We start from the raw sequence: 17,753 nt of genomic DNA on the forward strand, positions 1-17,753 counted from the left end.
TCAAAATAAATGATATAGCAGCTTCTGTTTTAATTAAAACTGATATCTATAAACCCAGCTAAGTATTTGCCTCTAGTGTAAAGAGTAAATGACAACAGCCCACCAGATTTACTTATTTATGGTTTCAATGAATCAATAGCAATGCAATTCTTACTGTGTGCAAATTGACTAAAGGTCAAAGAGTAGGTTTCTGACAGTCATATTTACTACCACTAATAACTGCTATGTGTTATATTTTCCTGTTTCCATTGTAAATTATATTTATCAGTTCAATGTAAAACAAATAATAATAAGCACATTGAATGACTAAATTGCAAATTGTTCACAAACAAGTTCTCAAATATCATGCCCTATGTGAACAGTTTTTTTGGGCCAGATTTGCACCTGCTTACTAATTAATCTGAATAAAACAGTTATGGATAACTTTTACGGTAGTCTGTGATAGTATAGCCTGTAAACAATTCACAAATGTTCTCTGTTCTGGAATAATTAATGTGAATTCTAGTTTATTCAAAGAAAAACATTCATATAAGTTCTTCAGGATAACCAAAGCCTGAGCTTTTCTCTGTACTCAGCTGCCATCCACAGGCAAGATTGCTCAACAACTGCTAAACAAACCTGCTGTCAGAATACATTGTCAATACTTTGGTATAAATGTGTAGTTCTCAGGTAGTTGTTTTTAAATCCTAGTTTAAGTATCCAAAAGTTAAAACCTAATTAGCATTTTAAAAGTGCAGTGTTCAGAAGCGAACTAAACACTATCATACTAATGCCCTTTTCCCTGCACATTTAACTGGAATTGCATCACCCATTAGAGTCTCTAAAAGTGAATATTGCCCCAACAAACTGGCTTTCCAGTTAAGTGAGTTAACAGTTCAACTAAACAGTTAATATCACACACAATCCAATCATAATCACTGTGGTGATTTTTATTGGGCTTAAGCAAAGCCAACAAAACAAGAAACATGCAAGATGTACAGAACTTTACATACAGGTGAGAAGGTAAGGCCACTAAACCAAATACATGTGAAAAACCAGACATCGCATTGGTATCACAGTTAAATTGAGGAGTTATCTACTTCAATCTAATTTTCCATAAGGTGTAAGTGCTTCAACAGATTTTGACAATCATTTAATATTTAAATGTTAAACATTTAATGATTTACTCACCAGCACAATTTAAAGCAAATGCAATGGATGTGTTTTAGAGACTATACACACATTTCACACAGCTGATATATAGTGTGCTGAAGATACAGTGCACATGAACCTATGATGACAAGTATTACTTTTAATTTATTTCTCCCTTTTAATACTTTAATGAATGTATATAGTCATATTTTGCTGTAATGGAGCAATGTCAAAAGCAAGATATTCATTATTCAAATTATTCATTCATGTATTGTCTGATTATAAATAAGCAGAAGGGCGGAGTCAGTTTTGGGACGCGTTTAATAGGAACGGATGGCAGGGGGAATGGCAGCACAGTCTTCATTCAGAGAGGAGTCAATAACGGGTCTGTATTCAAGAGTAACCTGAAATACAAATTTGTTCATGTTAGCTCATAACTAACATACATGTTTAAATATACACAGGCTCACTAGCCAGATTAAAAGGAATGTTCCCGGTTCAATAGACATTGAGCTCTATCAACAGCATTTGTGGCATAATGTTGATTACCACAGAACATAATTTCAACTTCAAAATAAAAAAAGTGGGCAAATTTCATGGTTATAGTAACACAGTTACTATTAAGTAAACAGGTGATAAACATTAAAAGGATAAATCGCCCAAATATGAAAAATCTCTTATCATTTACTCCCGCTCATGCCATCACAGATGTTTATGACTTTTTCTTTGGCAGAACACAAAGATATTTAGAGGAATATTTCAGCTATGTAGGTCCTCAAAATGCATGTGAATGATGATGAGAACTTTGAAGCTCCAAAAATCAGAAAGAAAACAAAAGTAATCCATATGTCCAGTGGTTAAATGCATATCTTGAAAAGCGATGTGTGGGTGAGAAACAGATCTCCACTTTCCCTTTCACTTTTACATTTTAAAGTCACATGTAGTGCTTGTTTGGTTTCACTTTCACATCTAAAAAGTGAAAATGTATGTGGTTATTTAGAGCAAAAATTTACTTAAATATTGTACTGTTTCTCATCCACACCTTTCATATCGCTTCTGAAGATATGGATTTAAACACTGGAGTCTTATGGAGTTTTATGGTGACTGGATGTGATTTTTGGACATAAAAGGTCACCATTCACTTGCATTGACGAGTCAATTTCTGTAGTAATCAACATTATGCCGCAAAGGCTGTTGAAAGAGCTTGAATTGCACTGAACCTGAAACATTCCTTTAAAGTTAAACAGATGAAATGAAAGCTAATTTAGGTCCAGACTTATCACAATGAACCAGAGAATCAAATACATGTTTACCTTTCCTGTCTGGGGATCCACACAGGACAAGGTGTGTTTTCTCCAGTGCTGCTCAAAAGGTTTCTTCACTTGTCCCTGCAGTGGCTTGGAATAATCATACTCATCCAAACGATCCTGTAATATACACAGGACAAAAGCACAATAAAAGACACAACCTGACAATACAACTGATAACAGTTGCATCTTTAACACCAAAACCCAACTGCTAAGCTGCAAGACATCAAAATCACAGAACTAAATGCAACTGTTATGTAAAAACATTTACACTTGTATGTAAAGAATATAGCTTTACATAAAAATTTGTAATAAAATGTAATCCACATTATCAAAACATTCACTGAAATTCAGGCCAATTATGGCTCTGTAATGTAACAGTAAGTCTGTGTAAATGTTTAATAAGTTTTACCTTAAAGTCTTCACGGGCGTGAGCTCCCCTGCTCTCTTTACGAGCCTCAGCAGAGACGATCGTCTGCACTCCGTTTAACATCAGATTCTGCAGCTCCAACGTCTCAACCAGATCAGTGTTCCACACAATACCTGAGGTCACAGGAGAATAACTTAGTTTCACAACTTAATTTTAGCAAAATGCCATCAGATCAATTCATATTACAAAACAACACAACTTTCAGCTGCTATGTAAAGTCATTTATTTCATAAATTGCAAACTTTACTTTAAGGTCACTCTTTATTGCAAGTCCTAAATCCTTGCTTTAAATCAGTCTAATCATAACTAAGGTATCTGCACTGACCTCTGTCAAATGTCTTAATGTCATCCATCGACTTATAGATGTTTTCCATCTTGACGCAGCCCTCCTTCAGGACGTCCCCGGTGCGGAAGACAGCGGCATGATTCTGCATGGTCTGAGGACCAAAATGAGATGAGAAAATGAGATAAAATCTTTTGGAAAGTGGCCCGGTATAATTTGGAATGACCATCTCAGGTTAAATACTGTTCATTTAACATGAACTAATGGTGGTACAATCTACACTTTATGTTTTGTAAGTTTATCAAGTATTTGTGGGGGAAACCCTCCCCTTCAAGCTTGTCCAAAAGGGGGCATTTTCTACCTGCATGCATTGTAATGTATTTGAATGTTTTAATTATTTCGCCATTTAGAAGAACTGCATGAAGTGATGCTGTACCTTCTGCATGTTCAGCCTGATCTCTGAGGTTCTGGTACTGCCATTTGCGAAGCGGATCTTGTCCATATTTGCGACAGATGCTTCTCCTGCGTTGGGTTGTAAAGGTGACAGCTTCTCTCCTACGAGGCAGCATTAAATCATCAGGCAATTATTCCTATTATAGTTTTTTTTTTTAAACAAATGACTTATCTATTGATGACATGAAACTCCTTGAAAAACCATTAGATACTTCAAGAAAATATCATCATTGGAATAATTACATATTAGTTCTTTAAGAAAAATCTTGCGTCCCAATGCCAACCATCAGAACTTTGAGGACATTATTCTGGATATTGTGTAGCTACCTGGAGTTTCTATCTCAGCAATGGTCAGGGCACAAGCGCGTCCAAACACAACCAGATCCAGCAGAGAGTTGGCGCCCAGACGGTTAGCACCGTGTACTGATGCACAGCCGGCCTCGCCACAGGCATACAGGCCTGGCACCACCTTATCCTCTCCATCTTTATAGGTGATGACCTGTGAGGATTAGAGATTAGAGACATGAATGCCAATTAGATCTCTTCAATTTTGATTTCATGTTGACTAAGTTTTTTGTTAGAATGAAAATCATCATTATCTAGTGACTTTCATCCATTAAAAGCAATCAAAGATGTCGTTTTTTATAGCGTTTTACTGTATGTTATACACAGTCAGAATACCTGTCCTTTGTAGTTTGTGGGGATGCCACCCATGTTATAGTGGACGGTGGGTAATACAGGGATGGGATCTTTTGTGACATCCACTCCAGCAAAGATCATGGCGGTCTCTGAGATGCCAGGCAGGCGAGCAGCCAACTGCTGGGGTGGAAGATGATGGAGCTGCAAGTAGACGTGGTCTTTATCTGGACCAACACCTCTGATGGTGGAAACACATTTTAAGAATGTTATAAACATTTCCTCTCCAGTTTTGTTGAAACTAGACTATATTATTAAATCAGTGACATGTCAACCTGTCCTTATTTTCCAAAATTGAAAAACAAGCTTTAAACAAGGGCTCATAAAAATTGTGACTGTGTTTTTGGGCATAAAACAGAAAGGTTAACGTAACGTTAAACACGTATACCTTCCTTCTCTGATCTCAATGGTCATGGACCGTGAGACCACGTCCCTAGAGGCCAAGTCTTTAGCATTTGGTGCGTAACGCTCCATGAACCTCTCGCCTTCGCTGTTGATTAGGATTCCACCCTCGCCACGGCAACCCTCTGTAATCAGGCAACCAGCTCCATAGATACCTACAGGGATTGCATCATAGGTTATTTGAAACCAGCCACAACCGTTGGCTGAGAGCAATAGAGGGAGGGGCCTGATATTTATATGAAAGAGGTTTCAACACACATGCATGTACTATAAAGTGTACAACGTATGTAATATATATATAATATGACCATGATTGTGTGTGTCATATATATATATATATGATACAGTGACACAAGGCCTGAGTAAACTCAGGGCTCCAGACTAACATTTGAGGTGGTAGCACCGGTGCCACCAAGTTCTACAGATGGTCGCACCAGCACTTGAGTTGAGGGCGGATGTTGGGGGATCTATATAATGAAATTGTTATATGGACAGAAACGAATAATATTAAAAATAACTATATTTCCATTAAAACTGCGCATTTTGTTCCATTGAAGTGCCCACTTGGCTGTAAAGCAGTGATTCTGAAATTTAGTCAATTCACTTATATTACAAAATTTCTGTTGGGCTAAATTAAAATACTCTGACAGCAGGAATGAGTTTGAAATTCTTTTACAGTTTCCTTTCATCAGGATCTTACCAACTAATATACAGTCATCTGAAGACAAACAAAGCCTTTTTTTAAACTAGTATAAAGACGACACATTACAAGTTTTCATTCAACCTCATACAAGGTTTTAAACAAATAATCAATGCCGAATCCGCGACCCAGCCGGCACTTCTCGCAGCGCTCATATTGGGTGCATTCCATTCTGAGGTGATCATCCCTATGCCCTATACCCTTCGAAGACTTTACCATCCATGGTGAGCTTTGAAAGGCCAAAAGATGTGAGGCTCAAAAATAAGGGTAATTCAGAACTAATTTTTATTGGAAATTCTGTTTGAAGCGATCTTACAGCATGACTATCATGACTGTTCTCCCTTCAAAGTGCACTTCGGAGGGTGACTTATGCATTTTGACCGCAGTCTATAATGACTTGTGTGGTTAAGAGCTTGAGATCGGTCCACGTGTAATCATATGTGCTCTGCGCCGCTCTGTCCATTGAGCCACGGTGACTGATCCGGGTTTTGTTTCATTTTTGGAAAGTTTGCGGTTTGATAATTCTCATGTGCATGTTTTGCTTTGGATGCTGTATAAATAAGTGAGGGTCCTCTAAAAGACTATTCCATGTTTCTAAAAGCTGCTTACCTGTGGGGTGGAACTGAACAAACTCAAGATCCTGGCAGGGAAGACCCGCGCGTGTCACCATAGCGTTTCCATCTCCTGTGCTAGTGTGAGCTGACGTACAGCTGAAATATGTGCGGCCATAACCACTGCAGAGAAAATTCAATATTGACTTAATTTGCATGATATACAAATGACATGTTGCATTAATAATATGCACAACCTCATTTTAACACCACAATTACATCTTTTTTGCCTTTTAATTAATGAATCAATCAGTATATCATATTATTTAAAATTATTAAATCAATTTATAATTTAAACATTAAAAAATACATGTATAAATAATCATTCAATCACCCTTTTAAAAACAAAAAGACAAAACTTCGACATTTAAAAAAAAAAAGATAATTTCCCTCACCCGGTGGCAATGACTGTGTTCTTGGCTCTGAAACGGTGGATGGATCCATCCTCCATGCACAGTGCGATGACTCCCTTACACTCTCCATCCTCCATCAGCAGATCCAGGGCAAAATACTCCACAAAGTAGCTGGTGTCATACCTTAAAGACTAGACATCAACAGACAATTGGAGAGGATTTAAAAAGGCGTTACTTTTCAAGAAACAAGCAGAATTTGGCATAGCCTAGTTTTAACGTCACACCAGCCCATATCACACCCACAGCTCACTCACCCGTCCATAGAGTGTATGAAGAAGAGAGTGACCCGTCCTGTCGGCAACACAACAGCATCTGTGAGCCTGACCTCCTTTTCCGAACTTGAGACTCTGACCTCCAAAGGCACGCTGATAGATCTTCCCATCCTCTGTACGGCTAAACGGCATACCAAAGTTCTCCAGCTGCAGAGACACAGCATCAGAAGGTGATTTAAATCCACAGACTACGACTAGGTGATGATGAAAGATTAGAAGGAAAATGAAAGATCAGATTACAATAAAATGGTTGCTAAACTTGCTGAGATTGTGGCCAATGTTGCGACAACTGAATAACTATATTTACTTTTCACCTTAGACCCCAATAACCTTGTTTTTATGCTCAGTTGGTTGACAAAAATCTGTGGACCACACATTTCCTGGACTATTTGGTTTTAACAATAGAAATGTTGCCCATTTAAATTATTCCGATATGTTCTCAATTTAAACCTGATTTTATATAAATGTTTATCAAATACATTGAGGCTACATAATGTTGATGAAAGTGTGACAGCATGTCAGAAATTATTTGTATCCACTTCCTCCTGATTACAAACAAGGTTTTAATGGAAATGACTGATCATGTAACCGACTCTCACCTCCACCACTGCAGCAGGGGCCTGCTCTGTCATGTAATGAATGGCATCCTGATCTCCTAGCCAATCAGATCCCTTCACGGTGTCATAAAAGTGCCAGCGCCAGTCGTCGTCCTCCATGTTGCCTAATGCAGCATTAATCCCACCCTATATTATTGGGGCAAAGTTATAAGTCATTATGGATGCAATAATTGAATTTGGTCAACGCTTGGTTTTTAACCTTTAGCCATGAAGTGTTTACTTATCTAAAAATTACACAACACAAACCTAGATTTTCAATTTTTTATTTTTATAATATTTCTGCTCTGTAGATCCATACAATGCAAGTGAATGGGTACCAAAATTCTGAAGATCCAAAAAGGCAGCATAAAACTATCCATTAGACTCCAGTGGTTAAAACTATATCTACAGAAGCTATATGATATGTGTGGGTGAGAAACAGATCAATATTTAGGTCCTGTTTGACTATTAATTCTCCTCCTTGCCCAGTAGGCGGTGATATGCATGAAGAATTCAAATAGGCAAAACATATGAAGAATGTGAAAGTGGTTATTCATGGTAAAGAAACGACTAAAATATTGATCTGTTTCTCACCCAGACTTATCATATCACTTCTGAAGATATGGATGTAACCACTAGAGTTGATGGTATTACGTTTATGCTGACTTTATGTGCTTTTTGGAGCTTCAAAGTTCTGGCCACCATTACTTTGCATTGTATGGACCAACAGAGCTTGGATGGCATGTTGGTCCATCAATGATGAGAGAATTTTCATTTTTGGTTTAACGATTCCTTTAAAATAACAAGTTTATCAGTGCTTTTGTTTTTTTCAAATTGTTGAAAGAATATCAAAGGTTGAGCTCCCTTGTGAACTTTAGACCACTGTAAGTGGAAATCAATGCACAGATCTCAAAGCCTCTAAAGAGCTGATTCTCATTCCACCTCAGGTCTTCACAAACCACATTTGGTTGCACTTGAGTTTTCATGTTCTCCATAGTCTTGTAAAAATGTACCTGTATTAGATATCAGTAACTTACTCTGTAAAAACTAAAAAATACTTTCAAACAATGAGCGATTATCTAGGGAGCAATGTTTAGGGAATTCTCCATACCTGTGCGGCCACTGTGTGTGAGCGGGTGGGGAACAACTTTGTGACACAGGCGGTGTTGAAACCAGCCTCTGACAGACCAAACGCGGCACGCAGCCCTGCGCCTCCAGCACCCACCACTACAGCATCAAACTCATGATCTACTACTGGATACTGCGTGGAAATCTGAGGACACACACAAAAAACACAGCGATCAAACTAAAAGACTACATTTCATATGATCCTTGGTCAAGCAGGTTACAAACCAATCCAGTATGCATAATTCTGCCTTATAAATCAGCTCCAGTGCCTGAATGAAGGGAACTGAATCAAACAAGGAAGCATGATCAATAAATACTTACAGCATCTGAGACTTTTGCGTTTCCCTTTTTTCCATAGATAGAGAAATGCAGTTTGCGGTTGCTCGCCTGACACACTGCTGGCAGCTAGATGAAACAACAACAAAATGCACTTTTAAAATCTTCAAATCAAATCACATCAGCAACAAAAATAAAAGATCTGAAATTCATGTTATAGTATGACAAATATTAGTCAAATTTGTTCACAGAACACCTTTGCATTTTTGATTATTGGTTACAAAACTGTTGGTTACAAAACAAAGGTGTCAGGCCAGAGCGCAGACTGTTGGGGGATGCATGTGAAGAGCATTATAATGTCAACCTATTCTTTCATGTGATGAATGCATGTACATATTTATGATTAGCTGGACATGATATTATTAATCTACAAACTTCACCAGTTCACCTTTAATTAGTCACTTCTGTTTGATATCAGAGCTACACACAATAACAACCTAGTAAACATTCAGAGCAGTCTGCTTTTATTCTCGTAAACATTTAGAATCCAAATATTATTCATGCATAAAAAAGCATAAAACATGATTTAATATAAGGACAACAGCATTGAACCTCATTTGGCTAATGCTGCCTGCATGACCTTCAGTGGATCCCTGTTAACAAATGATCTAAACTTCATATCTATGAAATGGCACAATAATTGAGCTCAATCAAGCTACTAAAGAGAAAACGCCTTTGTTAAAAGGCACAACTAATTAAAAAGAAAATGGCCATATATTTTGAGGAAACTCATGTCACAGATACACTACGTAACAGAGGCTGGTTACTTAACACAGCAGATGATGGTTACAAAACCAACACACAATAGACTAGGCTATATAATACACTGCAGCTTGTGTGAATAAATGCCAAATAAACATTCGGCATGCAATGACACTTTTAAAAAGTGTGTTTTCAAAATCTGAGAAGACTTACAGCTTTAGATGACACAATTTTCCTACCGAGGACACGGGAAGCAGAGCACACTGCGGCCATGTTGCTCGTTGACTGTCAAGCACGAATCTGTGGTGGAATGGATGTCCGATTCGAAAGAGGACTGTTCTATTGAACCGATTCTTTTAATGACTCGATCGAACCGATTCGCAAAGCTTTTGTAGATCACCGAGATGTAAGTTTATGAGTAAAACTGTAAAATGGGAACGATATTGGTAGCAAAATGGTTATAATTTCATCAATAGTTAACATTGTTATTAATATTGGAAACATTATTTTTATTGATGTTTTTAACAGTTACTCTTAATAATGTGTGGAACAAACTTGTCCTTGGTTAAACAGACATTTGACTACAAAGTTAAAGGAATATTTCAGGTTCAATACAAGTTAAACTCAATCGACAAAAATAACTTTCGCCTTGTCCCTCCTTTTCTTTGGTAAAAGTAAATGGAGGCTACACTTGCAAAGGAAGTGAATGGGACCATTTTTTGGAGGGTTTAAAAGCAGAAATGTGAAGCTTGTAATTTGATAAAAGCACTTACATTAATTCTTCTGTAAAAAAAAAAAAAAAAAAAAAAACATGCATTTTGTAAAGTTGTTTAAATCGTAATTTTTACAGTCGTTTTAAGGTTTTGGAGTTTGTTGACATTACATCGTCATGGCAGTGAAGATGTAAAATTAACGATAACTTCACACAGAAAAAGTAAGCGTCTCTGGGTCTTTTGAGTGATACAAATTGTATGTAAACAGGTTCAATGACATGAACGGTCCAACGAACCGATTCGTGGAAATGAATCACATTTAGTGGCCTAGCCAGTCTCCAGACCCTAATCCCATAGAAAATCTGTGGAGGGAGCTGAAGGTTCGAGTTGCCAAACATCAGCCTTGAAACCTTAATGACTTGGAGAAGATCTGCAAAGAGGAGTGGGACAAAATCCCTCCTGAGATGTTTGCAAACATGGTGGCCAACCACAAGAAACATCTGACCTCTGTGATTGCCAACAAGGGTTTTGCCACCAAGTACTGAGTCATGTTTTGCAGAGGGGTCGAATACTTATTTCCCTCATTAAAATGCAATTCAATTTATAACATTTTTGACATGTTGTTATTCTGTCTCTCACTGTTCACACTGTGTATAATATAATAATAAATCTGTGTTTACCACCCATGCTTTGTGTGTGTGTGACTCTTTTGCCATGTCATCACCATTTGTCTATACAGTGTGTTTGATTAAATTATTTCCTAGAGCACAAAATTGTTAAAGCTACAGTAGGTAGTATTTATTTATTGAAAACAAAAATGATTATATAAACATGGTGTCTAAGTTAAATGAGGCCCTGTGAGAGACTCTAGCTCTGTGGGTCGGGTAGTGTCAGTCCAGCATATTAGCCAATCGCTTTTGGTGAGGCAGGCCTTGGCTCTGTTTGTGAACAGCTGTCAATTAAACCCTGGCTGAGGGTGAAGAGCATCATGTATAAGGGGAAGAATTGTTGGCGCTGTTTCTCACAATTCAATTTATTTCAATGTTGCCTACTGCAGCTTTAAGAGCACACAATTGTTTACAAGAGCACAACACTAGCCTCTGAATTTTGCTCTCAAAGTGCACCAGATGGAATTATTTAACTTTAAAATATACAACATTTCCACCCCCCATAGTCTCGCAAATCTTGTCTCACAAAACACTGAGTAGAGTATGGGTTGGTGGAGAGGCAAAGGCCCTTTTGCAGCCTGGTGCCCGGCACAAGGAGGGTGGAGGTGGAGAAAGATCTGCTAATTAGGACGGCAAAAGAGCCCCTTCTTGCTCATCTGGAGATAGAAGACGTTCTGAGAGACATTTTTAAGAATGATCGCGTTGTGCCGAGTATCTCAATGCAGATGAGCGCAAGAATGGAAGTCTCATGTGCCTGTGTCTAAAATACTGGCAGCTGCAAGTCACACTACAAATGCACCAGAGAGCTGAGGCTGCAATATTTGGCTTGCAGATGATAAAATAACAATACACCAATACAAATTATCAGGGACTAATACCCTGATACATTTTGATCCTTGTATTTACCTTCTCTTTTGTCTTTTTTCATTCAAAATTCCAACTTAATGTCAACTGAATTCACTTGTACTCTTTGTCGGTTTGTATGACAGTGAAGATAATATAAATGAATATATTGCAATTAATGATGCATCTGAAAACGTAGGCAGCTGATTTTCTGCCTAGCTGCGGAATCAGTTAATGGCTTAACTTACAGCATTTTTTTTTTATTATGAATGAATAGAAATCTTAAAGGGATAGCTCTCCCAAAAATGAAAATTCTCTCATCTTTTACTCACCCCATCCCAGGTATTCTTTTGCTGAATACAAACAAGCAGCATTGTGGTAGGGGTGTGTGTGTCCACTAAAAACTTTTTTTTCCGATATGCCGTTTCACTTGGAAATACATCACAATAACTTTAAACACACTTTAAGAAGAATATCTCAGCTCTGCAGGTCCTTACAATGCAAGTTAATGGTGATACATTTGTTGTTGCTCGAAAATGCACATAAAGGCAGCATAAATGTAATCCATAAGACTCCAGTGGTTATGGGTATATATGTAGCAATATGTAAGTAAAGGGACATTATTGCTTTTATTATGAAGGAGAAGGCAGAAACTACTTTGTCTGCCAACCACAGGCTCCTCCCACATCCGGTTATTTTGACATGTATTTTCTTTCTTTCTTCAGGGTCCTTATTATAAAGCTCATCTATAGTAAAAGGTTTCTCACAGAGCTTCCTGATGTAATCACTAATTTTGGGAATTACAGATTGAAATTTATTCAAGAGGTATAATTTGATAACATTCAAAAATCTGAGATGATATCTTTTTATTTTTAATGTAGAGCAACGAAATTCAGAAACAATTTCTAATTTCTTGATCTGACAAAGGCACCCTTTGCTTTTTCTTGATGGATGTTATGCAGCCTAGCTTGTAAAATATGACGGGACTCTTTGTCATCTTTAGTAAGATTATAATTTTTCATTCAGCTTTTTTTTTTTTCATTTTGTTTTTTTTATCATATTTGAATAAAGCCACTCCACTTTTTCCAAATTGAATAGAACATTTCTCCACTCATATTTAAAATACTCATATTTTGCAATGGCTGAGATATCTGCCAAAGATTTCATATTGTCTTACTTTCATTCCTTACAATAAGATTCAGGCAAGGAGCAGTTTAATTTCCAGTAACCAGGTTTTATTTTAATTAATCCTGTACAAACATCAGACAAAATGATATCAATGACTCCATGATCAGTTAAAGGCATCTGTGAATTTTCTGTAGAAACAATATAAGGTACCTGATTTCAGCCACAGGTCTACATGTGATTTTTGAGAGAAATCTATAAAGGTGTAAATGGAGCCAACAGGGTTTAAATATCTAGGTGAATCGACCAAATTCAAAAAAAGGTGTTGTAGTATAACCAGCAGGAGAGCACTGATGTGTGACTGACACAATGTGTAACAGTGAAGTTATTGAATATATTTGTAGTATCACTTTTCGGTTTTGCACTTTGCAGACGGTCCCTGCGGTCCGGCCGGCTGCGCGAGATCAATGTAATTTGTCCAGCTCGTTTTGATGAAAATGAGGTTGTAGCTCGTTGTCTACGTCACTACGCTTGGAAAGAGGTGTGGTTTGTATTTTAACAACGTTTTTTTTATTTATTTTTTTTTTATTCAACAATTGCACAGTTTACAGGAACATTCATCTCCATTATAAAAATAATACATTGTGCAGTTTCCAACATTGCGGGTGTTTTAACATAAACAAAACATAAACAAAAGACTCACATCATCACATTTTGCCAGGGGAAGTAAGGATTTACAAAAAGATATCAAATTGTTTACACACATTCACAGTTTTTGTTGCCTTTTGATTAAGAGAATACTTAAGCGTGTTGACATATTGCTTGACCTCATTGTTAAAAGCAATAAAAGATGTTTGAATTATTTTAAACGATATTTCTCTAATTTTGTTGGTCAGCAAATATCGGTTGGGTAAGAGCCAGACCTTCTTCCAGTCAATGTTTTGCACAAATTTATTCCAGTATGGAACCACATATGGGACTGTGATAATATCTGTTTTGAACAGGGTTCTAATTAGTTTATTGTTCTTACTATTGTTACAAGAAAAACAAATCTTACCAACTGAAGTGTTAGTCAGCGATAACAAAGTTAGTTGTTGTGTGTCCAATCTTGGTTAAGCTCTATATAACATGCAAACACCAGAAGAAATTGCTCCGAAGACTTTGGCATAATCTCCAGGAGACACAGGAATTTTGTATTCTTCTAGAAACTCATTGTAAGAGTAAAGACAACCATCCCTGTTAAATAATTGGTCAACAAAAATAATGTTATTATTAAACCAGTAGTCAATAAATAAAGATTTGTGTTTAAACAATATGTCTTTGTTGTTCCATATGTAATATTTGTTGGGTGAAAAGTTGTGTTTGAAAATAAGAGACCATGAAAGGAAGGCCTGGCGGTGAAAGGCTGACATTTTTATGGGGACTTTATCAATATTATAATTACAGGTTAAGAAATAGCTCAACCCACCCAGTTTTGACAGCATATGACATGGTATGACATTCCAAATAGAATTAGGGTTTTTAAAGAAATGTTTCAACCAATTTACTTTAAAAGTATTATTAAGAGTACAGAAATCGATAAAGTTTAATCCACCCTTTCCATAGTCGTTTGTTAGAACAGACTTCTTCACATGATGAGTTGTATTTTTCCATAAGAAGTTAAAAAGAAGCTTGTCAATCTCAGTAATATGTTTTTGTCCACATACAGAGATAGAGCTGGATATGTTAACCGTGATAAACCTTCTGCCTTAGACAGTAGGGTTCTACCTCTGAGGGAGAGATCCTGTAACAGCCACTGGTTCAGCTTTTTTCTGGTTCTTTGAAGTTTTCTGGTTGAAGTTCAATAAAGTCCTTTTTTGTTGGTCCTTGGTAATTGTGATACCTAAGTGAACAAGTTCACTTTTGACTGGGATACTACAAATGGAAGATTTCATGCAGTCCTTAATAGACATGATTTCACACTTATTGATATTCAGCCTTAAGCCAGAGGCCATGGAAAATTTTTCTATGGTATTTATTGCAACAGAGACTTGATATTCATCTCTAAGAAAGAGAGTGGTGTCGTCCGCCAGTTGAGTTATAATAAGCTCTCTACCTAATATATTGATGCCGTTTATCTCACTTGATTGAATATGATCAGACAAAAGCTGGGCTACCAATAGGAAGAGGTAAGGTGAAGCCGGGCATATTTTAACAACTGATCCGGGAAGTTCGAATCTGTGAATATATTTCCAACTTTACCGGACTTCGAGGCTTTGCATTATCACACTTTGGACCGACTTTAGGATTCATCTGTGTTTATAAAGTCAAAGTTGCTGCATTTCTCTTTGAAGGACTTTGTTATTTCTGCTTATTCATGGCTTCAAATGAGCAAGTAGGCGTACTGATATATGCTGTATTTTCTTTCATATCTCAACAGATTGCAGTTTTAACAATAACTACATTTCTATCCATGGATTGTTTGCGAAATTTTTTTTAGCGCATCAAAATGAAGCTTTATGGAAACGCAAAGTATCACTAACATTTCAGGTGTCGACATAATATTATTCTTATTAACTTTAGCGATGTCGATCATTCAAATGTCGCGAAAAACTGGTTTGGAAACACTTTTTGTCAAGAAAATTGGCATTAATGCTAAAATATAGTGTCACATGACAGAAATATTTTTTATGAAAGTTATTCCTTTATTTATTATTTTATTTTTATTCTTTCATTTGTTTTTGTTTTTTATTAGGCTATTATTTAGGCCTATGCATTCATTTATTTTTATATTTATTCCCACCTGTAGGCCTATTTAGTTCCATATTTAAATATTCCCACCTGTATTTATTTCCATATTTAAATATTCCCACCTGTATTTATTTCCATATTTAAATATTTTTATATTTATTCTTACATTTCTTGTATGATAATGATGTGGGCGTGTCCTGCTTACCATTGGCTTATCGTAGATTGAAGCATGTGCTCGATTACTCTTGACTTGTTTTGATGTGACGTTAGGTCGTAGCCATATCGTGTAAACTAAAGCTATTTGTGGGGCTAAAAACGTAAGAGTTTAAGTCAATCCAAGATTTATTGGTTATACTACAATCACAAAATAAATGGGGAATCACAAAATAAATACTACAATCACAAAATAAATACAATCTTCAACAAAACCACAAAATGAGCCAGTTTCATAAATTATATGATTTAACCTTATGCTTTTCTTCTGTGTATATAACTTCATTTTTTGATGTCCGCAAATCCATAATATTGTTTTCTATTGTTATGATTGTTTATTGTAAAAGATACAACCATGCTTCATTTCCCTGATCGTTTATGTATGTATGTATAAGGGTGATTATATAATTAGGGGTACATTTCAGATCAACAAAAAACTGAAAAAATCATTGTGATTTTCTGCAAAATAATCTAGTTGTTTCCATAATATACCCCCATATTGTTCTAAATTCATTAGTTGGCAAGCTTAAGCTCGAATTACTTTTTAAATATTTAAATGAAAATAAATATTCGATTCATTGTTTTGTCAACTGTGTTACAGACAAAAGTGATGTCATAGAAGACATAAATGAAGTACTACACATATGATAAAACATTTGTTTGAAAGTTCTTGAGTCTATTCACCAGGGGTTTTGAGGTTATCTGTCTAACTGATTTAAAAAATATTAATTTTAAACTGAATAACGGATATTCTTTGGTATACTATCATCAAGGATGGATATTGTTTCAACATAATTCTCCATTACACTGAATTTAGAGTTATTAAATGCTTTAAATGCTTTATGTAATACTGTTCACTCTAGAGATGTCCTTTTTATCATTTTTATTAAATTTTAGCCTACATTTAAAGATTTATGACACAAAAATCACACGTAACACAATTGACAGATAAAGTAACACAGTTGACAGGAGTAACACGGTTGACAAGATGCATTAGGAGAAAAAGAGAAACCTTTCTTTAAAATAAAACCTTTTATTTTGACAAGTGTCTGCAACAAGTAATTAAATATAGCTGCAAGCAGCAATGCGATTCCTCCTCAAAATGGCAAATCATTTAAAATTGATCAGTAGAGGGTTGGGGTTAAACCCTTCCAATGGAGGAATCCAAAAAACATGTATTTCTGTCTGAATCCTAAGCTAAACATTTTCAGTGTACAGGAAAATCCATCATACCGGACCTAATGGATCCTTGAGGCTTTTTGTTTCCAATGAGAAATTAGGTATGTACATTAAGTTTCCGACGAATTTGACAAATTGGGTGAAAATGCCATCAGTTTGAAAATTGGACATTTGGGCGTGGTCTGTAGCGCCCCCTAAAGATGTATGTGGGCCATTCTTGATTTGTGGGTTCCTGTTGGCCTGTAGTATCAATGTACCAATTTAGAACATTTTTGAACAGAAAATGAGACTTTTGGAAGTGGCCTGTAGCGCCCCCTAAAGGGCGAATGTGGGCAATTCTTGGTTTGTGGATTCCTGTTGGCTAGTAGTATCAATGTACAAAATGATAAATTTTTTAACCAGAAAATGGGAATTTTGGGCAATGCCTGTAGCGCCCCCTAAAGGGCGAATGTGGGCCATTCTTGGTTTGTGGGTTTCTGCTGGCCTGTATTATCAATGTACCAAATTAGAACATTTTTGACCAGAAAATGGGAATTTTGGGCATGGTTTGTAGCGCCCCCTAAGGGTGAATGTGGGCCATTCTTGGTTTGTGGGTTCCTGTTGGCATGTAGTATCAATGTACCAATTTAGAAGATTTTTGACCAGTGACTTTTTGAGCTATTGAGGCTAAAGGAGAATAATAATAATAATAATAAAACTGTCAATTACAATAAATTCCCTCCTATCAGAGGAATCTAATTAACTCTCTTGAAACAATGGAGAAAACAACTTTAAAAATTCTGTTAATACTTAATTAGTCTCAATCACAAAACAGACTATAAG

General features: G+C 36.4%; 1 protein-coding gene across 1 annotated transcript; it reads right to left on the reverse strand.

Moving 5' to 3' along the window:
- Window positions 1–909: 909 nt before the first annotated feature.
- Window positions 910–9,765, reverse strand: sdha (succinate dehydrogenase complex, subunit A, flavoprotein (Fp)). The gene is made up of 15 exons (XM_052135936.1): window positions 9,674–9,765; window positions 8,744–8,827; window positions 8,406–8,567; window positions 7,298–7,441; window positions 6,681–6,845; window positions 6,409–6,557; window positions 6,012–6,136; window positions 4,689–4,857; window positions 4,286–4,481; window positions 3,932–4,103; window positions 3,588–3,706; window positions 3,194–3,305; window positions 2,851–2,981; window positions 2,445–2,558; window positions 910–1,535 (listed from the first exon to the last, which is right to left on the reverse strand). The coding sequence occupies exons 1-15, from the start codon at window positions 9,731–9,733 to the stop codon at window positions 1,452–1,454; spliced, it is 1,986 nt and encodes a 661-aa protein (XP_051991896.1). The 5' UTR covers window positions 9,734–9,765; the 3' UTR covers window positions 910–1,451.
- Between the last annotated feature and the right edge of the window lie 7,988 nt (window positions 9,766–17,753).

The sequence above is a fragment of the Xyrauchen texanus genome, chromosome 10 (assembly GCF_025860055.1).
Source record: "Xyrauchen texanus isolate HMW12.3.18 chromosome 10, RBS_HiC_50CHRs, whole genome shotgun sequence".
Classification (NCBI taxonomy): Eukaryota; Metazoa; Chordata; class Actinopteri; order Cypriniformes; family Catostomidae; genus Xyrauchen; species Xyrauchen texanus.

Coding starts and splice junctions, on each gene's coding strand:
- sdha (XM_052135936.1), bottom strand. CDS start 9,733: ATGGCCGCAGTGTGCTCTGCTTCCCGTGTCCTCGGTAGGAAAATTGTG. Junction 7,442..8,405: donor CACACACAGTGGCCGCACAG/GTATGGAGAATT, acceptor CCAATAATATAG/GGTGGGATTAATGCTGCATT. Junction 1,536..2,444: donor TGGATCCCCAGACAGGAAAG/GTAAACATGTAT, acceptor TTTGTATTTCAG/GTTACTCTTGAATACAGACC.